The following is a 25,063-nucleotide window of genomic DNA, read 5'->3' as shown; positions in this document are numbered from 1 at the left end:
TGAAAATTAATTGAGATATTTAATACAGTGCAATCCATAGTAGTTTCTTAATTAAAATAATTGTGTGCATGTATCTGAATGGGTTATCAATTATCACAAAAAAGCAATAAACATTGTAGTGCTATGTAGAAAAATGTACAACTGAACTTGAAACCTTCCCTACTTCCAAGAGAGTGTGGATCAACTGCAGATCATTCTCACCAATTAAAATGGGCACAGTGACGACGTCGTTGCGGTGACAGACACAGGGCTGGCCACACAGCATCAAGGGATATAAATAGAACTGGCAAAGAACTAAAAACCTAAAGCATTCTTGCACCTAAAACACAATAAAGAAGCCGATGGGGGCTTACGACTTTTCCTGGTTTTTAAATGCCTTACAAGACTCCTAGACACACTTAAACTGACTTAGAATTACAGAGTGTTTTTCAGCTTATTTCAATTCAATATATGGCCCAAATTGAAGATGAAGATCCAGCAGTGGCAGGAGCACAGTCCCAAAGCTGAGAGTTTGATTTGCAAATACCTTTTCTACAGAAATTCAACCGTATCGACAGCAGGCAATTCCCCTGCTCCCCCTTCTCTCCTCTGGGCAGACTTTTTTCCATGCTATGCAGAAAACAGCAATGCAGTTCCCACTGCTCTGGGTTAAAATTAAAGATAAAGACATTTTGCTTATGCTTTCTCCTCAACAAAACACATTTGCACCCAGAATAGGTAACCAAAGTCTTTTTTCCAGCCAGGGGCTGCTGTGGTTACATGGTTCCTGCCCAAGCTTCCAGCTCTTTCATGTCATCATCCTCTTCTTCCTCTTTCTTCTTGGCTGCAAAATCACAAAAGAGAAGAAGTGAGTGGGGAATCTTGATAGAACCCAGTGGCCTCTGTGCCACTGACAAACCAGCACAGTAATTTCACGATTATAAGCCGCACTGAGTATAAGCCGCACTTCTGGGTTTCAGCAACTTTTCGTTCTTTGTCCATACATAAGCCACACCTGATTATAAACCACACATTACAATATAGAGTGTGATTAAAGGTATCTGTTCTATCACTGTCTGTTGAGGGTGGGGGCAGTGATCCTTATCTCAACGGCAGATATTCTGCTAATGGGCCATCCATTGAAACCAGGCAGGGCATTGTTCTTTATCTTTTCACAACCCATCCTTCCTCCAGCCAGTCATTTTCTGCTCATGGCCATTGAGTCCCACTGTGGGACTGATAAAATTACTGCATCCCATTGGGAGTTGCTCCAGCCAGGGGGAAGAGCCCAGCATTTCTTACCAAGATAAAACAGAGGTTTTGGGACACTAAGGGAGCCCCTTTCTCCACTGGACTCCAGAGGAAAACCGGATTTCTCCACATCACCACTGGAGCTCCGGAGGGAAACTGCACCTTGTACAGGAGCACTGCTCCAACTGAGCCACATCTGTCACTGCAGGAGGATGCACCCACCATGGAATGGGACTGCTGCCAACACCCTGCCTGACGGGTGTCAGGCTGTACTCTGACTGTGTCAGGGTTTGGAGTTTGTTTCTTTGTAGTACTGTATTTCTATTTTAATTTCCCTAGAAAAGAACTGTTATTCCTAATTCCCATACCTTTGCCTGAAAGCCCCTTGATTTCAAAATTATAATAATTTGGAGGGAGGGGATTTACATTCTCCATTTCAAAGAGAAGCTCCTGCCTTTCTCAGCAGGCACCTGTCCTCCAAACTAAAACAGCAACTTTTCATTCTTTGTCCATATATAAGCCGCACCTGCTTATAAGCCGCACTTTGGGTTCAGACCAAAATTTCAGTTAAAATGGTGTGGCTTATAATCGTGAAATTACTGTAAATGAAGCACCTAAGGCCAGCTGTGATCAAAAAATACACAAAACCTTTTTGAACTGAAGTAAAAGGGGCTTTGCTGAAAGAGCAGGCATGGGCTGAACTTCCTGACAGTCCCACTCTGAGTGCAAAAAGACAGCAGCTCCCACAGGAAGGGCAGTGGGCATGAAAGTTAAAGTGGGATTTTTCCATGATTTCCAAGCCTGTTTCAGAGGAATGCAGCTTCTTACAAAAACTCATCTGATGTCTCCAGTATTAATCTCTTCCCCATCAAAAATAAATTCCTTATCCCATCACTGAGTACTGTGAATGCAAGAATGGAGGTGTTTGGGTCAGGTGCAGGATGTGCAGGGGCTGCAGACCCCTGGGAACAGGGTGGGTGTGGGTGTGGATGGGAGGGAGCAGCCTGGACACTGCCCTCTCCTCCTTCCTGGTTGTTCCAGGGCAGAAAATGCTGCTCTTTGTCAAAACCTGACAAGTCCAGTTTCCATTAACTCAGCAAAAAAGCTTTGAACCCACAAATAACTGCAATAATTCTGGAAAATGTAAAAAAAAAAAAAAAAAAGAGTGAAACAATTCCTGGTCCAAGTGGTTTGTGTCATTCCAGAAGAAATGTTTACATCAGGAAAACTGAGTCAGCTCCAAGCTCCAGACCCCTCATTTGTACAAGGCTGGAATTTGATTTTCTATATTAAGCTCCTCCAGCCTCCATTAAACAAAAACAGATTCTGCCTGAATTTCTCCTGACCCCACCAACAACAAAATTCCTCATTCAGACTGTTTAAAGCCAAAATGCAGACAGCTCCTGAGAGCTGGGAAAGCAGGAAAGCTTGTGGTCATCTTCCCTTCAATGGATAAAAAGGAGGTTACAGAGTCAGCTCTACCTCAAAAGAAACATTATTATTCCAAAAAGATGATTACACATGAACCTGAACCATTAGGGACAGCATTCCCTTTGGAAGTCTGGCCAGGGTAATCACAAACAAACTTTTAATCCCAGCGTTAAGTCAGTTTTAAGTGAAAAACAATTCCAGTTCAAAAAATAAACCCACACAAAATCCCCACCTAACACCACCCCAGAATCTCAGTTTTCCCAAGTGCCAGCCTTGGAGGCAGCTTTATTGAAGCAAAAAGTCCCACTTAAATACATTAATGGAATTAATGGAATTCTCATTTCCATCCAAAAGCAGCTTAGCTTAAATCCTGTGAAACACTGAGCTTTATGCTTGCAGCTTTTACTACCAAAATTGTACACAATTTATATTATTTTGGGGAGTTTCCTAAATGTTATGCTGTGTAGCTCCTTAAATATGTCCACAATTAGAACACCTCTTGTGTGTAGTCACAAAATGCAGAGAAGAATTGGGTCCAAGGCACTGTGTTTTATTTAGAGAACCAACCTCATTAAAGCAGCCAGGCAATAAAAAGGCAATGCACTGGTTCATTGAATCGATTTCTCCTGAATCTGATAAAGTCTCAGATTTCAGATATTCTGATAGAATTCCCTCCCTCTCACCAACTCTGCTCAGCAATTCTGCCTGGCAAAACACAACCAGGAACACACAAAACCAGTGGTGTCAGAATAAAAGCAGAGTAACACACAAGGAGCACAAAGAGAACCTGCTCTGCCAGTGCTGCTGCTTCCCACACCCCTCCCAGCCTGGAAAGGCAGCAGGGTAATTACAGACACTGATCAATTGGGATTATTTTCATCCACTGCTTTTTTGGACTTTTTTTTCCTTTTCCAAGTAAGGACATGAAACAGAGCTGCAAAGTCTACAAGTTATTCATCATAGTCAGGCAGATTCAGCAAAATGGGCTTGCAAAGCTTCATTTCCCATTAGTGCTGCCAGAGGTGTCCCAGCTCAGCTGAATTCCATGGGTGTGCTCATACAAGGGGCATCAGTTCACATTTAAGAGCAGCTTTGAACCATCTGTGTAAATATAAACATTTCTTGTCCAGCCTGCAGGTAAAATCCTCACACCAGCTCACATCCCCTGGCTGTGTGTACTCTAGGACTGGGATGATCCTGACTTTGGGACTGCAAGGGAAGATCCTCCCAAAGGCCAGAAAAGCAGGGAGGAAATTAAAACCCAAAGCAGCAGCAATGAAGGATGGATCCATGGGGCAATGTGAACTGCCTGGAGCTGGATGACCCCGGAGGTCTTTTCCAACTTCAATGATTTTACGAGTTAATTTACTCTGACCTCCCTTTTACAACCTCAGGGTGTCTTGTCAAGATTTCTTTCTTGTTGGCCCAGCAGCACCTGGAAAAAATCCCTTCTCCCACACCTCCACTGCCCCCTGAGCATCATCCAGGCTGCAGAAAACCTGGATGAGCTGGAGCAGAAAACAGCTGCTGCTGGGACAGGGAGTGGTTTTTGTGCTGCTTCTGCAAGGCAGGTGCCCCTCACAGAGAAATAGCACTGGCTGTGATTTGGGATTCAGAAAGCAATTCCAAGCAAAATGTCTGTGCTGCCTGCAGCCAGATCTCCCAAATCCAAGGAGCTGGCAGATGAACAAGCACACTTTTAGTGACCCAGGATGTTTCAGTGAGGGTTGATCCATACCTGGCTTGGAGGGTATTGATATTGAGGGCACATTTGGTAGTGGTACTGTCTCCGGACCACTGATTTCCAGCAAGTTTTTGTCTAGTTCTTCTTGTTCTAGTTCCTCTAGTTCTGCCATGAGCTCATCCTAGGATTTCAAGGAGAAAAACAGAAAAAAGAAGGAACTTTAAGTCATATTTATTAACAGTCAGATATAGCTGATCATATTATTAAAGAAAATAGCACAAATGCACAGGATCAGAGCAAAGTGAGGAGATGAGGAGTCTGATTCTGATGTGATGATTCCTATACTTGGGTTACAATACACGGTGTGATGAAAGGTATCTATTCTATCACCATCTGTTGAGGGTGGGGGCAATGATCCTGATCTTCATGGGAGATATTCTGCTAATGGGCCATCCATTGAAACCAGGCAGGGCATTGTTCTTTATCTTTTCACAACCCATCCTTCCTCCAGCCAGTCATTTTCTGCTCATGGCCATTGAGTCCCACTGTGGGACTGATAAAATTACTGCATCCCATTGGGAGTTGCTCCAGCCAGGGGGAAGAGCCCAACATTTCTTACCAAGATAAAAACAGAGGTTTTGGGACACTAAGGGAGCCCCTTTCTCCACTGGACTCCAGAGGAAAACCGGATTTCTCCACATCACCACTGGACCTTTAGAGGGAAACTGCACCTTGTACAGGAGCACTGCTCCAACTGAGCCACATCTGTCACTGCAGGAGGATGCAGCCACCATGGAATGGGACTGCTGCCAACACCCTGCCTGATGGGGTGTCAGGCTGTACTCTGACTGTGTCAGGGTTTGCAGTTTGTTTCTTTGTAGTGCTGTATTTCTATTTTAGTTTCCCTAGTAAAGAACTGTTATTCCTAATTCCCATATCTTTGCCTGAGAGCTGCTTGATTTCAAAATTATAATAATTTGGAGATAATTTCAAGACAGGCTCCTGCCTTTCTCAGCAGACACCTGTCCTCCAAACTAGGACATTCTTGTACTTGATCTCTTGGAGGGTGGGGGAAGCAGAGAAGAGAAGGAGAAATCCAAGTCCAAATATTCTCAGGTCAGGCCATCCAGACCATTCTGAACACAAAGTCCAGGTCACAGCCACCACCAGGAGAGATTTCACAGCCCAGCCCTGCACCCAGGCACACAAGGTGCAGATCTCCAGAGAAAACTCCTAGAGGTCACAACTCCTAGAGGGATTTCCAAGCCATGCAGATGTGGTGCTCAGGATCAGTGATGGGGCTGGCACTGCTGGGTCAGTGGTTGGACTCCCTGATCCCAAGGCTTCCCAAGCCAGAGGATTCCATGACTCACTGGTACAAACAGAAGCAAAGTGAAAGCCATACCTCATCAAATTCCTCCCCAAATCCTACTGGCTTGGAGATGGCTGTGGAGATCTCATCTGCCAGCTCTTGCTGTTCTGCAATGTCCTGCATTAATTCATCTACTTTATCAATGTCCCTGGAAAAGAAAGGAAAAATTCAGTACCAGCAGGCACCTTCCCAATCGACACTGCATTTCCTGGGTTCTGTAGAAGTGCCACACTACAGAGACACTTCCAAAATACACTTTGCATGCAAGTCTGGGTTTTATCCCCCTGATCTCAATACAATTATAGATGTATTTTCAATTTTTCCCTGCAAGCTTAGCTCCCAGCAGTTATACAGACATCAGGGAGAGGTTTTGTTCTGCACCACTGATACTAATAATTTGCTCTCTTCCCTGATTCAGCATTATTACATCCACAATATTTGCTTGTAGAGCAAGCACAACACTCCCATAATGCAGTTTTACCTTTAATTACTGCTACATACACCAACTCCACTGCAGAAAAACAAGTTCTAAGACCCTCGCTTGAGGCTTAAAATTCTGGCTGCTGTAAGATAGATCTGTAACTGTTCCAGGCTCCCATTTTCTGGTGCTACCCAGCTTTTGGACAAATGTAGAAAATAATACAGTTGTAAACTGAGGAAGCATCAATATTTGTGTATTTTGTTCAATTTTAATTTAAGTGAGAGCCTTTCAAAAGGTGGTTTTGCTGCTCCAGCTCCACCTCTGGTTTGAAACACCTGGCATTCAGCAGCTCTAATAAATACCAAACTACAGATCCCGTGCAAAGATGCAGGAGGGAGGAACTTACATGTTGTCATGAGCAGCTTTCATAGCCTTAGCAGCAAAACCCATGTTCTTAAGCACTTCAGTGTTGGTGTTGGCATTCTCCAGGGCTTCCCTCTGGAATTCAATTGTTGATAGCGTGCCATCTATCTGTGCCAGCTGCTTCTCATACCTCTTCTTGCGCTTCAGGGCCTGCAGGGCAGCTGCAAGCAAAGGACAGGGTGGCACTGATGAGATCCATCCACACTTTGCACCAATGTCACTCAGCACAGAGAAATACTGAACATGTTCTAGTGGTTGCTGGCCATTCTTCCCAGATAAACTGTGCTGCCCAAGCCTTGATTTGCCTCCTTCAAAAAAGCTGTTTACAGGTGGCTGCTGCCTCATGGCCACCACCTGTCACAGCAGGATGACAGCCCAGAGACTCAGTCCTACCACACCACAGACACAGACCATGCTACAACAAACAGAAAGCTTCAATGTCCAAGCTCATCCACCAAAACCACTCTTGTTCACCCTCACCCCATCACAGGAGGCAGTGCTGCTGCTGAGGTCTTTGTGCTGCTGCAGGTCCCCCCTTCTGCTGCGCCCCTGGGAGAAGCAGCTTGTTCCAATCCAAGAATCCCTCAGCTTTGCACTTTAATGTGAAATACACATTCTAAAAATGTTGGTATTTATGTGTGCTTTGTGTTACTCCTCCTGGAAGGTGTCCACACAACAGCCTGAGCTGAGAGAAGCCCTCAGTGAAGGTGGTTTGAGCAATGTGCTGCTTGTGAGCACTGGTACAACGTGGGCTGTGCAGGGAGCCCATCCAGGACAGCTCCCAGCCCTGGGGTCAGTGTGGGAGGACTGGTCCAACCTGCTCTACCCACCCCACCCACACAGGGAGCACCCAGCAGGTGACAACAGCCCACAGCCAAGACACCTGGACAGCAATCATGGGCATGGCCATTCCTGGAACACTGACAGGGAACATGAACCACCTTTACACAGAGCTGTGGGCAATGCCACAACCCTGCAAGTGCCCAAAGCCAGGCTGGACAGGGCTTGGAGCAACAAACACCTGGTGTCACGTGGAGCAAGACACAAGCACAGCTTCCCCTCATGGCATTGCCACTCCCCCCCTGCTCTGGACTGACCTGTCCTCTCCATGAGAGCCCTGCTCACACAATAGCCCAGGTACTTCAAACCTCACCTCAGCCCCAAGCTGCTGCTCCAACAGCCTCAGTTCCTGCACTCAGCCACACACTTCATTTCTTCAGTGCTCTGATCTCTGAGAGTCTCACAGCAGAAACCACTTCATGTGACACGGGATCAGCACTGCTAAAAATCAGGCTTGGCCCTCCCAAAAGCTCAGTCACACCAGGAACAGTGGCAAATAAAAGCTTTAAATCTTGAATCTCAGAGAGGCATTATTTCCAAGCAGAATTTTTTGAGGAGAGCAGGAAACAAGGAGTAGGAAATCCTGGCAAGAGACAGTTTCCCTTATCTCCCCTTCCAGAGGGCTGGTAACTCAGGTTTGTGATGAATATGTTTGTGCAGCACACACAAAGAGGCTGCTCTCCTAAAAGCTGATGGAGCTCACAGGCACCCCGGGTGTTTTGGCACCTGAGATGCTGAAAGTCCTGCAAGAGAAAGTCCTGAAAGTTCTAAACAGAGCTTCAGCTCTGCAACTGGCTATGAATATGCTGTATTTGGTTGATTTCTAATTAACTAATGTGTTAGAGAGCAAAAAAAGCACTTTTTATGGGAAGGTCCAGCTACAGATGCCAAGCACACAAAGTAGCTCAGGATTATTCAGGAGAAGCCAGCAAAACCAGCTGAGCTGTTCCAAAAGAAGCTCAGGTCCCAAAACAAGCCTCTGCACTGACTTTCTCTCCAGTGGCCACTAAATCTCCCCAGTTTTGGGGTCAGTCCAACATCCCTGTGTTTGACAGGACAGAGAACAGGGGGTTTTCAAAGGACAATGTTTGCTCTGCAGAACGAGGCACAGCACAAATATCCCAAACATTCCAGCTTTATTGCCAGATCATAAAGTGATGAGTAACACATTGCTGGGATATTTAGGCTGGTTCATTCTGCACTAATGGTTTAATTAAGTATATGTAAACTTTTCTTACTCAGAAAGATAAAAACTGATAATAGTTGTGTTTATATAGTGACAGATGCTGGGGAAATGCCTGAGAACAAGGGGACATTCTTTATTGAGAATTTTGCACCTCATGGAGAATTACTGACAAAACCAATGATTTTATAGCATTATATAACATTATACAAAGCCAAGTAAAGTGCTACAATTTATGTACAGCTCCCCACTCCAGCTTCCTCTGAGAACAGTTAAATGAAATGAAAAAATGCAGTTTGTCTGCATTTCATGCTGTTTAAAACAAGCTGCTCAGACACCAAACGTTGCAAGAATCATTGTGAAGGATCACAAGTTCCTATCAGGATTGTTGGGTAACCCTGCCCCTCCCATTCCCACCCACACCTCGTGCACCAGAACTGCACTGCCCCTAAACTTAACATGGATTTATGGTATTTTCTGTTTCCCCCCCTTCAGACCAAGGAGGATATTTCTTTTCTCCTCTCCTTCCTAAGGGCAAAGGTCTACTGAAATGTTATCAGAATAACATGTTTTTAAGTTTTTATTAAAGTCAAAGCTATAAAAACTTTATCTGAAGGGAATTACACTGGCTCTTTTTCTCAAAAAAACCCTTTTTCCAAAATCAGAAATAAGTAAGAAGCAGAGACAGTGGGATACAAATGTCCTGTAGTATGATGCACGTGCAAGAACTGGGTGTGTTTGAAATCAGAGTGGGACAGGGCCTCTCTGTGCCCTTCTCACAGGCTGCTATCACATCAAACAGCCATGGCACAGGCTCTCCTCAGCACCCACACCCCCAATTATGCCTTTACTGCTTCCAAGGCAGTAATTACAGAGGCAGAAATGCAATTTATAGCCAGCTTTAATTACTGTGGAACTGCTTCAGCAGGACCTGTGACCATACACTAAGTTAAAAGCTTTTATCCCCTGGCCAGGCAGAGTTCACTGTTGGAGAGATCACCCAGCACCATTTTCTAGGAACAGCTGATCTCAGCTTTCCAGCAGTGGGACAAACTCCTTATCTCAGAGCAAAAGCCATGCAAGATTTGCAGATGGCTGGGCCAGCCTCAGCAGCTCCTGCACAGGGCCTGATACCCAGAGGTTCAGCTGGATCAGTGGCTGAACTCACTCTGCAATATCCCTGTGACATTAAAAACCACCAGCAGCAGCTGCTGGAAGAGGGGATTTAACATTTAATACAGCCCTCAGTGACAGCAGAAACATCTGATCATTCCATGGGCAGTTCTCACACAACAACAGCAAGAACTTGCCACTAAAGAGTGTTTTAGACACTCCTCACCAGGCACAGTGGGTGTTTTAACTTGTAAGGCAATGTGCAATACTAAAGATCCTCTTTAAAAAAAACCAACCAAACAGCAGATAACAAACCTTAGCTGCACTTTATCTGAGTTGTAATAAAGCTTTCAGATAATACATATGTATGGGGGAAAGCAGTTAGATATATTCACATACAATTATTATAATAATAATTAAAGGTAATGCATTTAAAACTACCTGGGTGACTTCTGCCATCAATCAGGACACAGTGAGTAGGCTCAAAGTGCCTTTCTCCAGATGACATTTTGCTATATTAATTGTCTTTATTATCAGCTGTGACAGGGATGTTGGAGGCAGTTTTTATTTAAAAAGATTGCTCCACAGAGCCCTGACCAGCTCAAATGGGTATCAATAGTTTACTGCCCCTTTTCCATTGGCAAAGGAATGGAAAATTTCTCTGTTAATGAGCATCAGACTGTGATCTCTGCAGTTCCTTTTTACAGAGGAACTCTCACAAAGAAAACACCAAATTCCAGACAGGAATAGAACTGCAGCTGAGTCCAGTGAGATCTGGGCTGGCTGCTTCAATTTCTTGAATGTAAAACATGACTGAAACTACATTCAAATAATGATTTTCAAAATTTTTTACACATAAAAAACTATTCTTTCCTCTGCTTTTTGGTTTGGTTTGGGTTTTTTGGGAGATGGTTTGTCATTGGCTGTTGGTTGGTTGGGTTTTTTTATTTCCAGTCTTTGACTGAACTGCAGAATTCTGTTTTCATTTTCTATTTATTTGAACTTCGGTAACCCCCACTGCTAGCAATTCCAGTTCTGCACCTCCAGTTTGATCAGGGTGATTCCCAAGAATGCAGGGTTTCACTGGGATGTCACCCTGACAGCACCCAGCTCCCCAACACAAGGGAGAGCAGGAACTCGTGTCACTATCCTGACTAATGAACACCCAGAAATAAAAAGAGCAGAGTCATTCAGCCAGACTCTCCTCCTCTGTCAGCAGATCAGTCAGCAAAACATGACTGCTCACCCAGATAATTTCACTTTGTCCTCCAGAAATGCTATCTGTAAGAATGTGATGTATTTTGAATTATTTTAACCTGTGTATAGGCAAATTATTATTATTAAATGAACTGTTGTAAGTTTAATGTTTTTCTTTGCAATATTTACAGCAGTTTGTTAGTCAAATGAGATGAATGTTCACTGAGATAAGCAGCTTGCAGGATAATAAAATTATAATTTTACTACATGGTATTGCATTCAGAGAGGAAAAATTGACTATGAATGTCAGTAGTTTTGTTAAAAATGAACAGCCCTTCTGCAAACAAATATTCCTTACACACTGGCAGGACAGGCAGTGTTCCTGGGATATTTATCTACACAGCTATGCTGTGGAAATAATGATTTTAAATATCATTAGCAGAAGAGAGTAGATCAGAAGATAAAAACCTGGAAGAACAAGGTTTTCTCTACATAATTGGAACTTCAAGTTTCACTGGCAAAAACACATTTCAGCTTGAGAGGAGCAAAGAGCACTGGGAATAGAACTCAGGAGTTTCACTGAATTCAGAAATCCACCTGCCCAAGGTCCAGGTGTTGGTGATGCCACAGGATTTATCCCCACACAGTGCAGGGGGCTCCTGCCTCTGCAAAACCCTCCCAAAACTCACACTGACACCTAAAATAGAGGGAAAACACTGCAGTTAATGGCTCTGATTACTCCAGCCGAGGGGAAAAACAACTTCATGTCACAGCTAATTCCTGCATTCCCTCTGGCAGAGATGGCAGCAGCAGAGGTGCCAGGGCACAGGGACAGCAGCAATATTAATACGGCATGAGAAGGTTCCAGAAAATAATGTGCACCAAATGTCAGCCACACCAAATAATAAAGAGTGCAGAGCTGCAGAGGAGCTGCCCAAATTGGGCTGCCTTGGCCCCTGGAGCTGCAAGCCCAGGCACTAAACAGGAGTGAGATAATCAATTTAATGGTGGAAGAGCATTGAGCACGTTACCCTGTGCATCCATCTATAAATTGCTCTGCAGAAAGAAGTGGCATTATTTTTGCTGCTTCTGAAAATACCATTCCATCTTCCTGGCACTCGCCTCAGCAGCAAATGTAATCAGGAACAACATCCTGGCTGTCCTTGGAATGGGATAAACAAGGGGCACTGGAGGTGGAAGCAGTAATTGCCTGCCTTGCCTGCAGTGAGCAGCTTCATCCTGGGCACAACTGCTCCTCGCTCACTACTGAGATCTGGCAAACTACCTAGGAGATCTCAAAAAAAAACTCTAAGAAGGGAATTTAAAGCCACTGACAAATTATCTCCCAATGCTATGAGCACATGTGTGGTCACTACAGACTGACCAAACTTTGAGTTTTGCCTTGAGTCAGAACTTTTCTGCAGAGGTTTGATGGCTCCAGGAACTGTTAACCAGTTTAATTGTTTTGTTCAATACAAAGGCATCCATCACACCAAGGAAGGCTCATCCCAGGTGAGTCTCAGAACACAAAATGTCAGAGGTCCAAAAAGCCAGGTGTGATTTTAAGCACTGTGGGGCCCAAGTGGTTGGGACACAAAGGATGGTTATAAATAAATCCTCATCAGTTCTAGGGCTGATCCTGTGCACAGCAGCACGGTTCCTTTCCTGTGAGGATCACCTCCTGAGAGCTCTGCTGTCTCAGGGATATGTTCAGGTCTAAAAGTCATGATCCACATTTGTCCCTGATGCCAGGGCCTATCTGCAGCAGCCTCCTGCACCTTTCTTTTGGGAAATGTGCACTTCTAGCAAGGAATCATGGGCAGAGTTATGGCTTGGTCCTTCCCTTGTCTTCTTCTGCCTGTTTATTAAATCTCTAATGAAGTTTCCAAACCCTGCCCTCAAAGGAAGGCAACTATTCCCAGCTCAGAGATTATGACTGATTAAAACTATTTCAATAAAGCGCCCAAACCCAGGCAGAGAACACAAGAAGGTTTCTGCCTAATCTTTTAAAATACAAGATTACCACCTCCTCTTGAGCACAATGGTGCCAGAACATTTAGTCTATTGTGCAAGAGATGAAACAAAACAATCAACACTCCTGCCCTAAAAATCTATACAAGTACAGAAGGAAAAAACCAAAGAGATAAAGAAAAAAGCATCTGTAGAGCAGCAATCAAGGGCTGTGATACAGCAACACCCAAACACAAGAGGAAGCAGCACCTTCACCCCACCCTGGCTCTATCAGAGCATCAGCTCAGCCCCTGCACCATGGACTGCTGATCTTGTTCCCCATCCACAGCCCAGAGGGGGTTCCTCTGTCCCTTGAATGCCAAGGCAACACTCCTCTGGTCAATAATCCTCTGTAAAATAATCTCCAGGCAATCCTGGGACAGTTTTGTCAAAAAAAAAAAAAAAAAAAAAAAGGAAAATAAGAATAAGAGAAAAAGTAATCTAGAGTGAGCCTTGAAGTTCAAATGAGAAAACCAGGAACAAGAAATCCAAGTTACAGAGACAGCTTTGTTCCACCCAGGAGCTGGAATGAGTCTAAGAAATGCTGGTTCAGCCAAAAATATCCAGGCCTGAAGTTTCAAACCATTCCTTGAAATCTGATCCACCCTCTGGAAGCAAAGCTTGCACTGCATTTCCCAATTTCCAGTGTCCATTTCTTCTTTCCAAATTAAATTAGGTATTTTCTAAGGCTGCCTGAGTAAATTATCCTCTCTTACTCTTTCCAACTGCCACTAACTTTACCAGTTAAAAATCTGCACCTTCTTTGATACACACAAAATTCTGATGAGATAATTGTTCAGTACTCAAGCAAAGTTTAAACTTTTAGGATGACAAATGTATGTTCCTTAAGGTATCCCTGAGATTCTCACAGCCTGCAAATACTCTTTATGGCTTTTCTTCTTTATTTTGTGGTTGCTGAAGGTAACCTTTTCTTGAAGGTAATTCTCTGTTTAAAGAGAATTCTCTCTTCTTTGAATCCCTGCCAGAAAGGCATCAGGTTCAACTTTGCAGGAATAGAAATAGCTCTTTATCTCAAAATGCTGTTTTCTCTTAGAAAAAAACCCCAAACAAACTAAACTGAATAGTGTTCTTGTAATTAATGCACAAAACTCAAAAGATGGCACACTTCATTCCTGGGGAATTAAAAGAGTGACTGCCTGGGAATCCATCAGGCATTTTCTAGCCTTGGACCATTATTAATAGAGCATTGCCAAGTCTAAGAATTTCATTGATGCTGTCATAATATTTAGCATTTTTCTTAACAGCCTAACTTCCCCAGATGAGATATTTTGAGAGGTGAAAAAGTACTTTTTTTGTGAATGCTGAGATTCCAACACTGATTAAGGGGGAAAAGCTGAGAACACAAACCTTTAGAAAGCCCAAAGTCATAAAGCAAATAAGACAAACCACATTTATTTCTAAAACGTTTGTACTTCATGACTCAACCTCCAAACACTCCAGTGGCAGCACTGCAGTACTTCTTCAGGGCTGAATTGCAATTTTTAATGGCAATCCCATGCTCTGAGGCCAGGATCAGCTCCAGAGCCAGTTAAGCAATAAACTCTGTTCCTCCTGGGAGCTGCCAGGGAAGCACCCACAAAAAACCCTTTCTGCAGCTCACTGTCCTCCCAGGACAGGGCACAGGCAGAGCCCACATGGAGAGGCTGCCAGGCCATTTCCAGGAAGCACCATCTTCACTGGAGCTGCAGGGACTGTGCACAGCTCCCAGGAAGCCCACAATGAAGTTTGCTTTCTATTAATTTGTTTTATTTCATAATCAACCAAAATCACCTCCAGTGTTTGAATACCACTGATGCTCCTGTCACTGACATTTCTCAGTTCCACTACATCTGAGCAACCTCTGTACACCCACCTGAAGCCAACACAGAATTCCTAAATCTGGGTGAGATTCTGCCAAGCCATGAGGAGCACACACAGTGTGGATGTTTGGTGACACACCCCACCACAGGAACAACAGAGCACATCCCACCACATCCCAGTAAATGCAGGACAGATGTCATACTGGTTATTTGGACACCTCCAAACTTCCATCATTCACTGCCACCAGTTGAGAGCTGCAAGACAACAGCTGTCCACATAATAATCCCATAACTGTGTTAGCTCCTAGAAACTGGTAATGGGCAAGGCTTCATCTCACCAGTGAACCAGATGGAAGGACATCATGGACAGAACTGGTACTGCCTTTGCCACAGCCTGGCACTGAGCTTCACACAGGGAACTTGTGCTCTACTGTGTCCCACCAGTGCTGGGTCACTGTGCCCACTGCACTGCCCTTGGTACTGGCCACAAGGAAGGTTCCATGGAATCCCAGTGGTTTGGGTTGAGAAGAACCTTAAAGCTCACCCAGTGCCACCCCTGCCATGGGTGTTCACTGTCCCACGCTGCTCCAAGCCCTGTCCAGCCTGGCCTTGGACACTTACAGGGATCCAGGGGCAGCCACAGCTTCTCTGGGCACCCTGGGCCAGGGCCTGTCCACACTCATAGGGAAAAATTCCTTCCCAATATCCCACTGTCAGTGTGAAACCATTCCCCCTTATCCTGCCAAGCAGACCCCAGTCCCTCTCCAGCTCTCCTGGAGCCCCTTTAGGCCCTGGAAGGGGCTCCTCAGAGCCCTCACCTCTCCAGGTGAACACGCCCAGCTCTCCCAGCCTGTCCCAGAAGTGGATCCCTGCTCCAAGACTCAGGGGGATGATTCAGAGCAGAACCAACCTCCTTATCACCAGCTCTGCTGCAGCCTTGGGCTGTCTCAGGGAAAGGCAAAAGTCTGCCAACCTTGATGCCTGCCCTATTTAGGATTCTCCAAGTGCATCCTGTTTGTTTCACACACTTTGTGCCAGGAGTTCCAGTTTGCTGGACATCTGGCTGCAAACTTGATGGCAAGTCAAGGATGAGAGCTGCTCCAGCTTTTAGTTTTGCAAAAATCATCCATTTTTAAGTGGTGTGAGTAAATGACAAGATCTTACTTTAAACCCCACTCATGTCTACACTTTGCTGGCTGCAAAAATCAGGCCACAACCCAATGTCTCTGGGACAAACATCACATACCCAAAACACAGAAATGGCAATGCAATTTTGGTTTTTTGGGAGCAATAAGGGATCTACAGAGAGACCTGAATGATACAAATGCAAATCTCAACAGCATCCCAGTCCAGATAAACTCTCCACAACTCAGCACAAGTCTAAGTAAAAGAGGATTAAACAAAATTGACAATTTGAATCACCTGCAAATTATAATTTTTGAATTAGCCTAGGAGCCCTGGAGCAGGATTCAGTGATTAGGGTTGGAGTTTAATGAGATTCTAGAATCCAACATCTAATACATTTTGAGAGAACAAACACAAAGTTAGTAGCTGCAAACATGCCAGGTTTCCCTCTTCACAGACTACAGGAACACAGGAAGGATGTATTGCATCAAATACAGTTACCAAATCTTATCTGGTAGAATAACAGGGTTTAGGGGTTTTTTATGCCACTTTAAAAAGTAGTTTTTAAAAAGGTGTTTGTGAATCCCACCACTGCTCCCAAACTGTTTTATACCAGAGAGTTTTGTCTCCAAAAACATCTGCTAAATGCAGGTAGGGTAGAATCCAAAGGAGAAAGTTCCTCTTGTTTTTTAAGATCTAATTTAAAAGAGCAATTATCACTTTTCCCAAGCCAGGTAGTGAATGCTCATCTCTTTGACCTCAGGAGAATATGAAGGACTCAAGCCTGCAATGCCATCAATATTCCTGCATGAAGCCCTGGGTTATGGAGAAGCACCTGGAACTCAAACATCAGTTTTGTATTAGACTGTGACTTAAAACACAGAGTGGGCAGGCTGAGGGCCACAGAGGGACTGGAGGTGCTGCAGGACTCTTGCTTCCCTCCATCAGCACCTGATGATTCATGGAAACAAAACCAGGCTCACATTTGATTGTGGGAGGAGAAGCACTCCTCTTTAAACCACATCTGAGGCTCACACACGCACTCCCAGCCCCTCTGAATCTCTGCTCCTGCCCAGAGCTGAGGCTGCAGCTTTCCCCTCCCTCACTGCCTTTCCTGCCCAGACTTTGAAGCACCCAACATTCTAACCCAAACCATCGTGGCCATCCTGCAGGCACTGCTGCCATGACTCAGTTAATGATCCGTGTGTCCCTTGCTGAGATCCCACGTCACTCTCAGATATTATCACAGGTAGTGCCTCTGAGCAGGGACTGCTGCCAGGAGAGGCACAACTGCCCTCCCTCCTCCTTCCCATCAAATTCCTGCCTCCCTCTCCCAGCCAGCTCCAGCATTTGTGTGGTTAAGTGTGCAACACAACTTTTCTTTCTCTTTTTTTGTAAGAGTTGGTTTTTTTCTGGCTCAGCAAGCTAGTCCAAGTCATGCCCTGCCCACACAAACACCAGCAGCAGCACAGAGGAACAGGCAGGGCCACTCCTGAGCAGCCTCACTCAGCCAGTCCCAGCTGGACATTCCAGGCAGGTTCCCTGACAGGGGCAGTTCTGACACCAGAACCCTCCAGCTGCAGGGAAATCAGATCAACAGCCTGACGGGACAGCTTAAAAAAGGTAAAGGGATGTAAGCAGTTGATTTCTATCCTGAGGCAGCACTGAGAGCCCCAGGTGGGCCTAAAGTCAGGACTTCAGCCTGCACCCAACCTCCTGGTTTGTTTGGTTTTGGTGCTGGGTGGAGAACAGGAGTGTTCTCTTTCCAGGAAAAGCTGAATCACACAGCAGAAATCTAGCAGTGGGTTTGCATCTATTTTGTGTACTTGGGTGGAGAAAAAAATCCAATACTATATTTATGTAGTGAAAAGAGAAACTTTGACATCAGAAAGGAAAAACTGCTCACTAACAGAAACCAGAGTGGAGGGAAAATCCATGAAATGTCACTCTCCTGCTAAAGCCTGAATATATTTTGGTACAATATTGGCATTTCACCCATTGCATTGTTTGTGGCCCTGGTGTTAACTAACAGAAAGATAAGATCAGTGGCAGGCAGGTACAAAACTGCATCTACTCACTCCAGATCTGAAGCTGCCACTCTAAGGCAGCACTGAGTTTCTCTCCCTGCTGTAATCTTGAGCTTTGGGTTCCAGGAGAAAGAGACTGTGGAATTTTTATACCCAAGGTAGTCAGAGCTCAAGGAATTAACCCCTTGTTCCTCTGGTAGCTCAGCTTTGCGTGATCAGGCACAGCCACAGGAACAGAACCAGCAGAGCAGCAGTGATTAGGATCAGCTTAAACTCCCCTGAACTGAGCACTGAACCCCAGAGCTCCAGAACCCTTGGAATAGATGGAGCAGCTTGGTTTGTATCACGAGGTTTGAGCGTTGAGAAACATCCCAGATGCAACAATGCCACAGAAAAACTGGAGCGGAATAAAAGGAGGCAGCAGCAGCACAGGGCTCATCAGGCTCACAGCTGCACTCTGCTTCTGCCACAGCAAAGCTGCTTTTCAGGGCAGATGTAAAATGCAGTGAGATACTGGCTGACAGTGTTCAAATTAGGGAGTGGTGCTGCTGCTTCTAGAAATTCATTGAGAGGAGTAAATAAATCCACCACTCATGAGGTAGAGCTGAAATATGGGAGGGCTCTTAGAGGGGTGGGGACAAACCCCAGAACACTCTGTTTTCAAAAGATTGAATATTTCCATGACAACACAAAACCAAGCACGAGCATAACCCAAGTTCCTCCCAGAAGAGGAAAGAGTAACTTGCCTGTTTTCAAAAAACCCTTCTAATGATGATTAATCTTGACAGTTTTTCATCCCATGGACAAAACACGGCAAGCACATTAAAGCCATCACTGCTGCTCTCCCCAGCACACTCAGAACTTTTCATACAAGTTGAAAGCCTCCCATGCCAAGTAACAACACAGACTGAGGAAATTTATACATAAAGTTCCTTATTATAACCTCAAAATTTCCTGAGTTGTCTGATTACACAGCCTGGGTACCCTAAATGCCAATTATGAAAAATACCCACATAAAATAAGTTCATAAATTAATAAAACCCTGCATGTGCTTGGGGCAGGCACAGGAACCAGAAGCCTCTAAGTTTCTTAGAGTAAGCTTTCCTTAGACTCCAGAAGTGCTGCAGGAATGAGTGAATGAGCCTTTGGAAAGCGGGTCACTTGGCATCTGAACAATCACCCAGTGTGCTGGGGAGCAGAGGGTGTTTCCTTTTGTTTCCTCGAGTGTGCCAGACACCCAGCTTTCCTCTGGGACAACAAAAATGCCACTCCACGTTTTCCCAAGGTGGCTTTAAGCTTCCAGGTAAGCTCCCTCCCCCACTGTATCACCTTCTTGTGGCTGTCCCAGGACCATCAGCAGCACTGCCCAGCTGAGATCACAAATGTGCACCATCCACAGGAGATCCTCCAGGAACAGCAGGGATTCCAGAGGGAAGTGATTAAATCTTGGACAACTAAGCCTAAGGATTCTTCAAATCTAATTTTTTTAAAGTTGATCCAACACTTAAAATAATCTCTAGCTAATTATCTTTTGTTCAGTTTTACTTGAAAGCATTAACTATATCAAAGTATTTCCACTAAAATTACACATATAAAACTAAAACTGTCCATATAAAACCAATGAATTATTATTTTCAGTTAAAATATGTAAGTGACTTTGCATCAAAGTTGCATAGATTATGGACTATAAACCAGCCTGAAGTCAGACAGGGAAAAGTCCAATATGTGGATATTAAAAAATGCAATTTGTTGGAGCTCAGCTGATGACTGACAACTAGGAATCAGAAAAACTGAGTGTGTCCTGAGGGGAATTCACTTCCCAGCAAGCCACAGACAATCAGCTGCCTTAACTCACAGCTCAGTAGGAACAGTTGGCCTCTCAGTTCCAGAAATGGAAAAAGTGGTTTCGTTTTCCAGCAGAAACCATCCCTCCCCTTCTCCTGTTCACAGCTCTTTAATTACTCCTCAGGCTCCTATGCTGCTGCAAGCCCTCCGTTAGTCTGACCCAGAACCCTGCCGGGGAAGGGGCAGGTTTTCCTCCTTCCTCCACCCCCAAGGAAATTTAATCCCTCCCCTGCCCGAGGTTCTGAAGGGCAGCACACAGAGATGGCTTTACAGCAGAGCGAGATAAAGAGCTGAACAGAAGTTCAAGAGGCCCAGTGTGACCCAGAAGATGAAGAAACTGCAGACTGAGACTTTCAGTTCTCGTTTTAAGCTCATTACCAAAAATCACAGCACAGACTCACTCCTTAGAACTGTTGCAATGTATTTGATTTAGAACTGACTTGGTTAAGCCTGAAGTCAGGCTCTGTTGAGATCCTCTCTGACACATCCCTGAGCACCAGCTCCATCCCCTTCACCCACACACCAGAGCTCTGGAGTCAGGAAGGAGACTCAAAGTGCTGACTGAAGGAATGACGTCAAACTCCTCAGGGTAATTACTGCTAATTGACCCTTGCCAGACGTGTGTGTGCCACAGGCAGAGCCACTCCTGCTCCTGCACAGAGAGAGCAACATCCACACAGAAATCAGGACTTTCCTAAAAACTTTTAACGACCAAGCTAAAACAAGGAAGAAGTTTGTTTTCAGAGCACTAGAAAGTGTAACATGACAACTTCCTGATGTCCGGACACACAGACACGTCAAGCACTGCCTGGAAAACACAGCCAGACCTGCAGGGAAGCCAAGCTCCACCTGGGAAACACCAATTCCATTTATAAGCTTTAGCACTGTGTGTGTGGAAGAGCCTCTTGGAGGGGGCTGAGGAGTGGGGATAAACCCCAGAAAAACACTGTTTCTAAAAGAAGTAATATTTCCATGAGAACACAAAACAAAGTACAAGTATAACCCAAGTTATTCCCAGAAGAAACCCAGAAATTCCCAGGATTTCTGTTTTCCAGAATCCTTTCTAATTGTGGCCAATTTTCTCCCTGAAGTTCTTCATCCCACGAACAAACAACACACACATTAAAGCTGTAACTCCTGCTCTCCCCAGCACGCTCAGAACTTTTGCTAAGAGCTGACAAAAATAAACACAGATTCAGCCAAAGCCAGTTAAGCAAGTTTTGGTAAAGACCAGTGTTGGTTAGAATTAAAAAACAGCAGCAGGGTAAATCAAGGCCTGACCGCACGGTGCTGCCCTGCTCACCCAGCGCTGATATTTCCCTGACCTCTCCCCAAAGCGAGAGCGGCAGGGACGGCAAGGGAACCCCACGGAGGAGCCGAGCACTATCGCGACATGGGAATCGCGACATGGGAATGGCGAGGCAGTGACGCGACTCCCACACGGGGCATCCCCACGGGGAAAGGGGAGGGAGGTGTCGGAGTGAGGAAACACGGCTGGGGCGCGAGTCCCGCCGGAGAGGGCGCTGGGGGATCGGGCAATGGCAGCAGGTACAAGATGAAGGCACTGAGGTATAAAAACCGAGGCCCCGGTACAAAACTCCGCGGCACAGACGCGTCTGCGCTGTCCAGGGCCCTCCCGACCTGTTGCCGGGTTGAGGCGGCGCGGCCCGGCCCCCCCTCGCTCACCGCGCTTGTTTTTGGTGCCGTGCTTGCGGGCGGCCGCCAGCTCCTGCTCGATCTTCTTTTCCAGGAACTCCTGCTTCTTACTGAGCATCTCCTCCGTGTCTCGGAGCCGCTGGATCGCCTCCTGCGGGGACGGGCCCTTCCCGCCGCCCTTCCCGCCGGCGCCCGTCCCGAACAGCTTCCCCAGGAGCCCCGACATGGCTGCGCGGGGCCGGGCCGAGGCCGTGCAGTTGTGGTGCCCGCTCCCCTCGCTCCGCTCCCCGTACGCACCCGACCCGAGACCCGAGGCCGCCGCCGCCACCGCCCGACTCCGCCCGCCCGCCTCGCCCCACCGCCCCCGCACCGCCTACAATTCCCAGCGTGCCTTGCGCCTTAGAGCCGTGCGCGCCGGCGGGCTCCGCGCGCGGTGGCTGCTGGGAGATAGAGGCACGGCTGCAGCGAGGCGCGGGGCACGCCGGGAAGGCGGTGCCTCCCGAACGGAACCCGGCAGTGGCGCTAGGCGCGCTAACGTCGCAGCGGGGCTGACGTCACGGAGAGGTGGTGTGACGTCACGGGGCGGGTGTCGGGCAGGGGAGGAGGGGCTGGGCTGTGACCGGGGACGGAGCGGGAGGGGACGGCCCGGGGAGCCGCGGGGGCAGCGTCACATCATTGAAGTTGGAAAAGCCCGGCAAGGTCATTGACGGGTAACCTGTGCCCGATCCTCACCCTGTTCCCGGCTCCGAGCCCTTCCTGGGACTCCTCCAGGGACGGGGACTCCAAACGTCCCTGAGCCGCCCGCTCCCATGTCTGACAATATTTCTATCAATAAATTCTGTGTAATATCCAATCTAAACCTCCTCTGGCCCAGCCTGAGGCCGTTTCCTCTCCTCCTGTCCCTGTCCGCAGATCCCAATTCCTCCTCGGCTGTCCCCTCCTGTCAGGGAGTTGTGCAGAGCCACAAGGTCCCCCTGAGCCTCCTTTTCTCCAGGCTGAGCCCCCCCAGCTGCTCATGGTGCTCCAGACCCTTCCCAGCTCCATTCCCTGCCCTGGACACCCTGAAGTGACCCCGGAGACTGCCCAGGACCAGAGGTGGGAGCAGAGCCTCCTGTCAGTGCCAGTCCCCTCTTCCAGCCCCACTGCCGGGGTGACTCCCCGTCATGTACCCCTCAAACCTATTCCGGGCTTGGAGAGTTTATTCTTTCAAACTTCCCTTTCTAGCGTGCCAACTGTACAAAAGCAAGTATTCATACCCACAAGCAGGGCTGTTTAATGGGTGGTGACTCGCTGTGAGCTCATTTCCTGGACACTTTGAGTCACATGCTCTGAGCTGTGGGGGCAGCGTGGACATAATTCCGTGATGTAATCCATAATTTCACAGTACCTACGTACAAAATCCCATTAGGATGTTCAGTTTTGAGTACCTCAGCCTGATGCCAAGTGGATACTTTCGACTTCTCTTTGTGCTTGGCTTCACCCACCTGTACAAGTGATAAACCTCCTCTCCAGTCACAGCAGGGTTTGACAAGAGTTAATTAACAAAACACTTAAACAATAATGTTTGTCACTGGAAATCACCCAAAAAAGTTAATCACTGCTTTGGAGCAGGGCTGGGATATCACACACCACATGGAAAAGAGGAAAAATGTCCCAAACAAATGCTTGTTGGGTAAGAGAGCTTTTTTTGTGCCCTGTAGAAGAGGGAGAAGCACTGCTCTGGGAAACACAAAGAAGGTCCTACCTAGGACATTCAGGTGGGAGTTCAGCAACAGAGCCCTGTAATGGCTCCTGCCCTGTTCCATCTCCCTAACACAGCAGGTAGCTGGGAAAGGAAAAATTACTGAGGCTGATGGAAACACTGCCAGGGCAGGAAAGCTGCAGCTGGCAGCACAGGAGGCTGAGGAGAACAGGGGGAGGGAGGGCTTTTACAGGCCCTTTTCTGCATCCCACACAAGTGCCTGCTGTCACTGACCACCACAGACCTATGCTCTGATCCAGTTCTTCCAGGGCATGGCTCTGGTGCTGGGGTTCTCCTGGGAACTTCCAGAACATGCCAAGATGCTTCTAGAGCTGGGTTTGTAAAGGAAACAGCAGTGCCCAGAACACAGGATGGAACCAGGGAGAAAATCAGTGCCCTGAGCACCTCTGATCCATCCCAGCCAGGAGGCAGGGCTCTGCCAGGGAAACAGAGGAAATTCAGGCAGAAATCTCCCCTGCAGGAAATGGAAGAGCTTGTAGACATCTGAGTTTGCAGGAGCTGAGGCAGCTGGAGTAGAGCCGGGCAGGGAGGACAATCACTCCAAGGTTTACTCTAAGAGGAAAATCATGTTGCTCAGGATAAAACTTGTTCTGGTTCAACAACTATCAACATCAGCATCCAGAGTGGCATCTCTGAGCTCTCATGTCCCACAGTTATGTTACATGGGATGTCCCCAGCCTGGTATCCCTCAACTGTCACACACAAGGAGCTGTGTGGCTCTGCTCCCACTCCCTGAGTTACACCCAGTGCACCCAGCTGGGCTCCAGCATCCCACTGAGCTGGGGGAAGGCAGCATTGGGGAAGGGCAGGCCAGGGCTCCAGACAGGGCTTCTGAGCTGAAGGAGCTGCACACACACATCACCACCCCAAAATAGACCTGACTGCACAGACCACATAATGACAGCTACAGTGTGGGACAGAGGGGAGGGAAACAGGAAAAGTATATTTAGCCAACTATTTCCTGATCCTGTTCCCCTTCTGGGAGAGCAGAGTAAAACAAACACTGTGGGTAAATAAACTGTCCTTTAAAGCAGACAGGAGCTTTCACAGAAGCACAGACACATCAAAGGAGGAAGAACCCCAGCCCAGCTCATGCCAAGCACATCAGGGCAGGATGTTCTGTGCAAATCGGTAATGAGGCCTCAGGACCTCTCTGCAGCCTCCTTCCTTATAGTGAATCAGAATGATGGAATCAGAGAGTGGTTTGGGTTGGAAGAGACCCCAAAAATCATCTCATTTCATCCCCTGCCATGGGCAGACACACCTTCCACTACCCCAGGTTGCTCCAAGCCCCATCCAACCTTGTATTGGACACTGCCAGGGATCCAGGGGCAGCCACAGCTGCTCTGGGCACCCTGTGCCAGGGCCTCAGCACCCTCACAGGGAAGAATTTCTTCCTAGTATCCCATTTAAATTTTCCATCATCTTGAGGCCGCTCCCCCTTGTACTGCCACTCTAGGCCACTGTGAAAAGTCCCTCTCCAGCATTCCCACAAGCCCCTTTAAGTACTGGAAGTTTCCACATTTCAACACATCCCTGTCCCCTGTCATCCCTGTGCACCTCTGGAGTCTGGTTCCACCTTCTCCACCCCCTTCTAAGAGGCAGGGGCAAGACTTCTCCTTAACCTCATGTAAACCCTCAACAACCCCTTCTCCCAGCCTCTCCAGAAGCCCTGAGCTCCATTTCCTCCCACCCACAAAAATCATGAGAAAAGCAAAATGAGCAAATAGTAAGTTAGGAAGTGAGTGAACAAAGTAAACTGGTGGCAGGACCCATCCAGACTGGAGCTGTGTGACTGTGTCCCAGTGTAACCCATCATTACATGGTGCAGGCAGGGAGCACAGCATAAAAATAGCAGTTTGCAGATGGCTGTAAGATTTAAGGAAGGAGAAAGAACACCTTGAGGTCAAACAATGGATTGGAT

The 25,063-nt window shown here is 46.7% G+C and overlaps 1 protein-coding gene across 1 annotated transcript; it reads right to left on the bottom strand.

Annotated features, from left to right (window-relative positions):
• On the bottom strand, positions 1-21,726 carry CHMP4B (charged multivesicular body protein 4B). The gene is made up of 5 exons (XM_033075196.1): positions 21,408-21,726; positions 6,545-6,722; positions 5,751-5,865; positions 4,400-4,526; positions 1-823 (listed from the first exon to the last, which is right to left on the bottom strand). Exons 1-5 carry the CDS (start codon positions 21,601-21,603, stop codon positions 756-758), a joined length of 684 nt encoding a protein of 227 aa, XP_032931087.1. The 5' UTR covers positions 21,604-21,726; the 3' UTR covers positions 1-755.
• Positions 21,727-25,063: the final 3,337 nt, after the last annotated feature.

Source organism: Catharus ustulatus, chromosome 17, assembly GCF_009819885.2.
Source record: "Catharus ustulatus isolate bCatUst1 chromosome 17, bCatUst1.pri.v2, whole genome shotgun sequence".
In the NCBI taxonomy this organism is placed as follows: domain Eukaryota; kingdom Metazoa; phylum Chordata; class Aves; order Passeriformes; family Turdidae; genus Catharus; species Catharus ustulatus.
The sequence above is the reverse complement of the archived record's forward strand: the minus strand, read 5'-3'. Positions and strand labels throughout refer to the sequence as shown.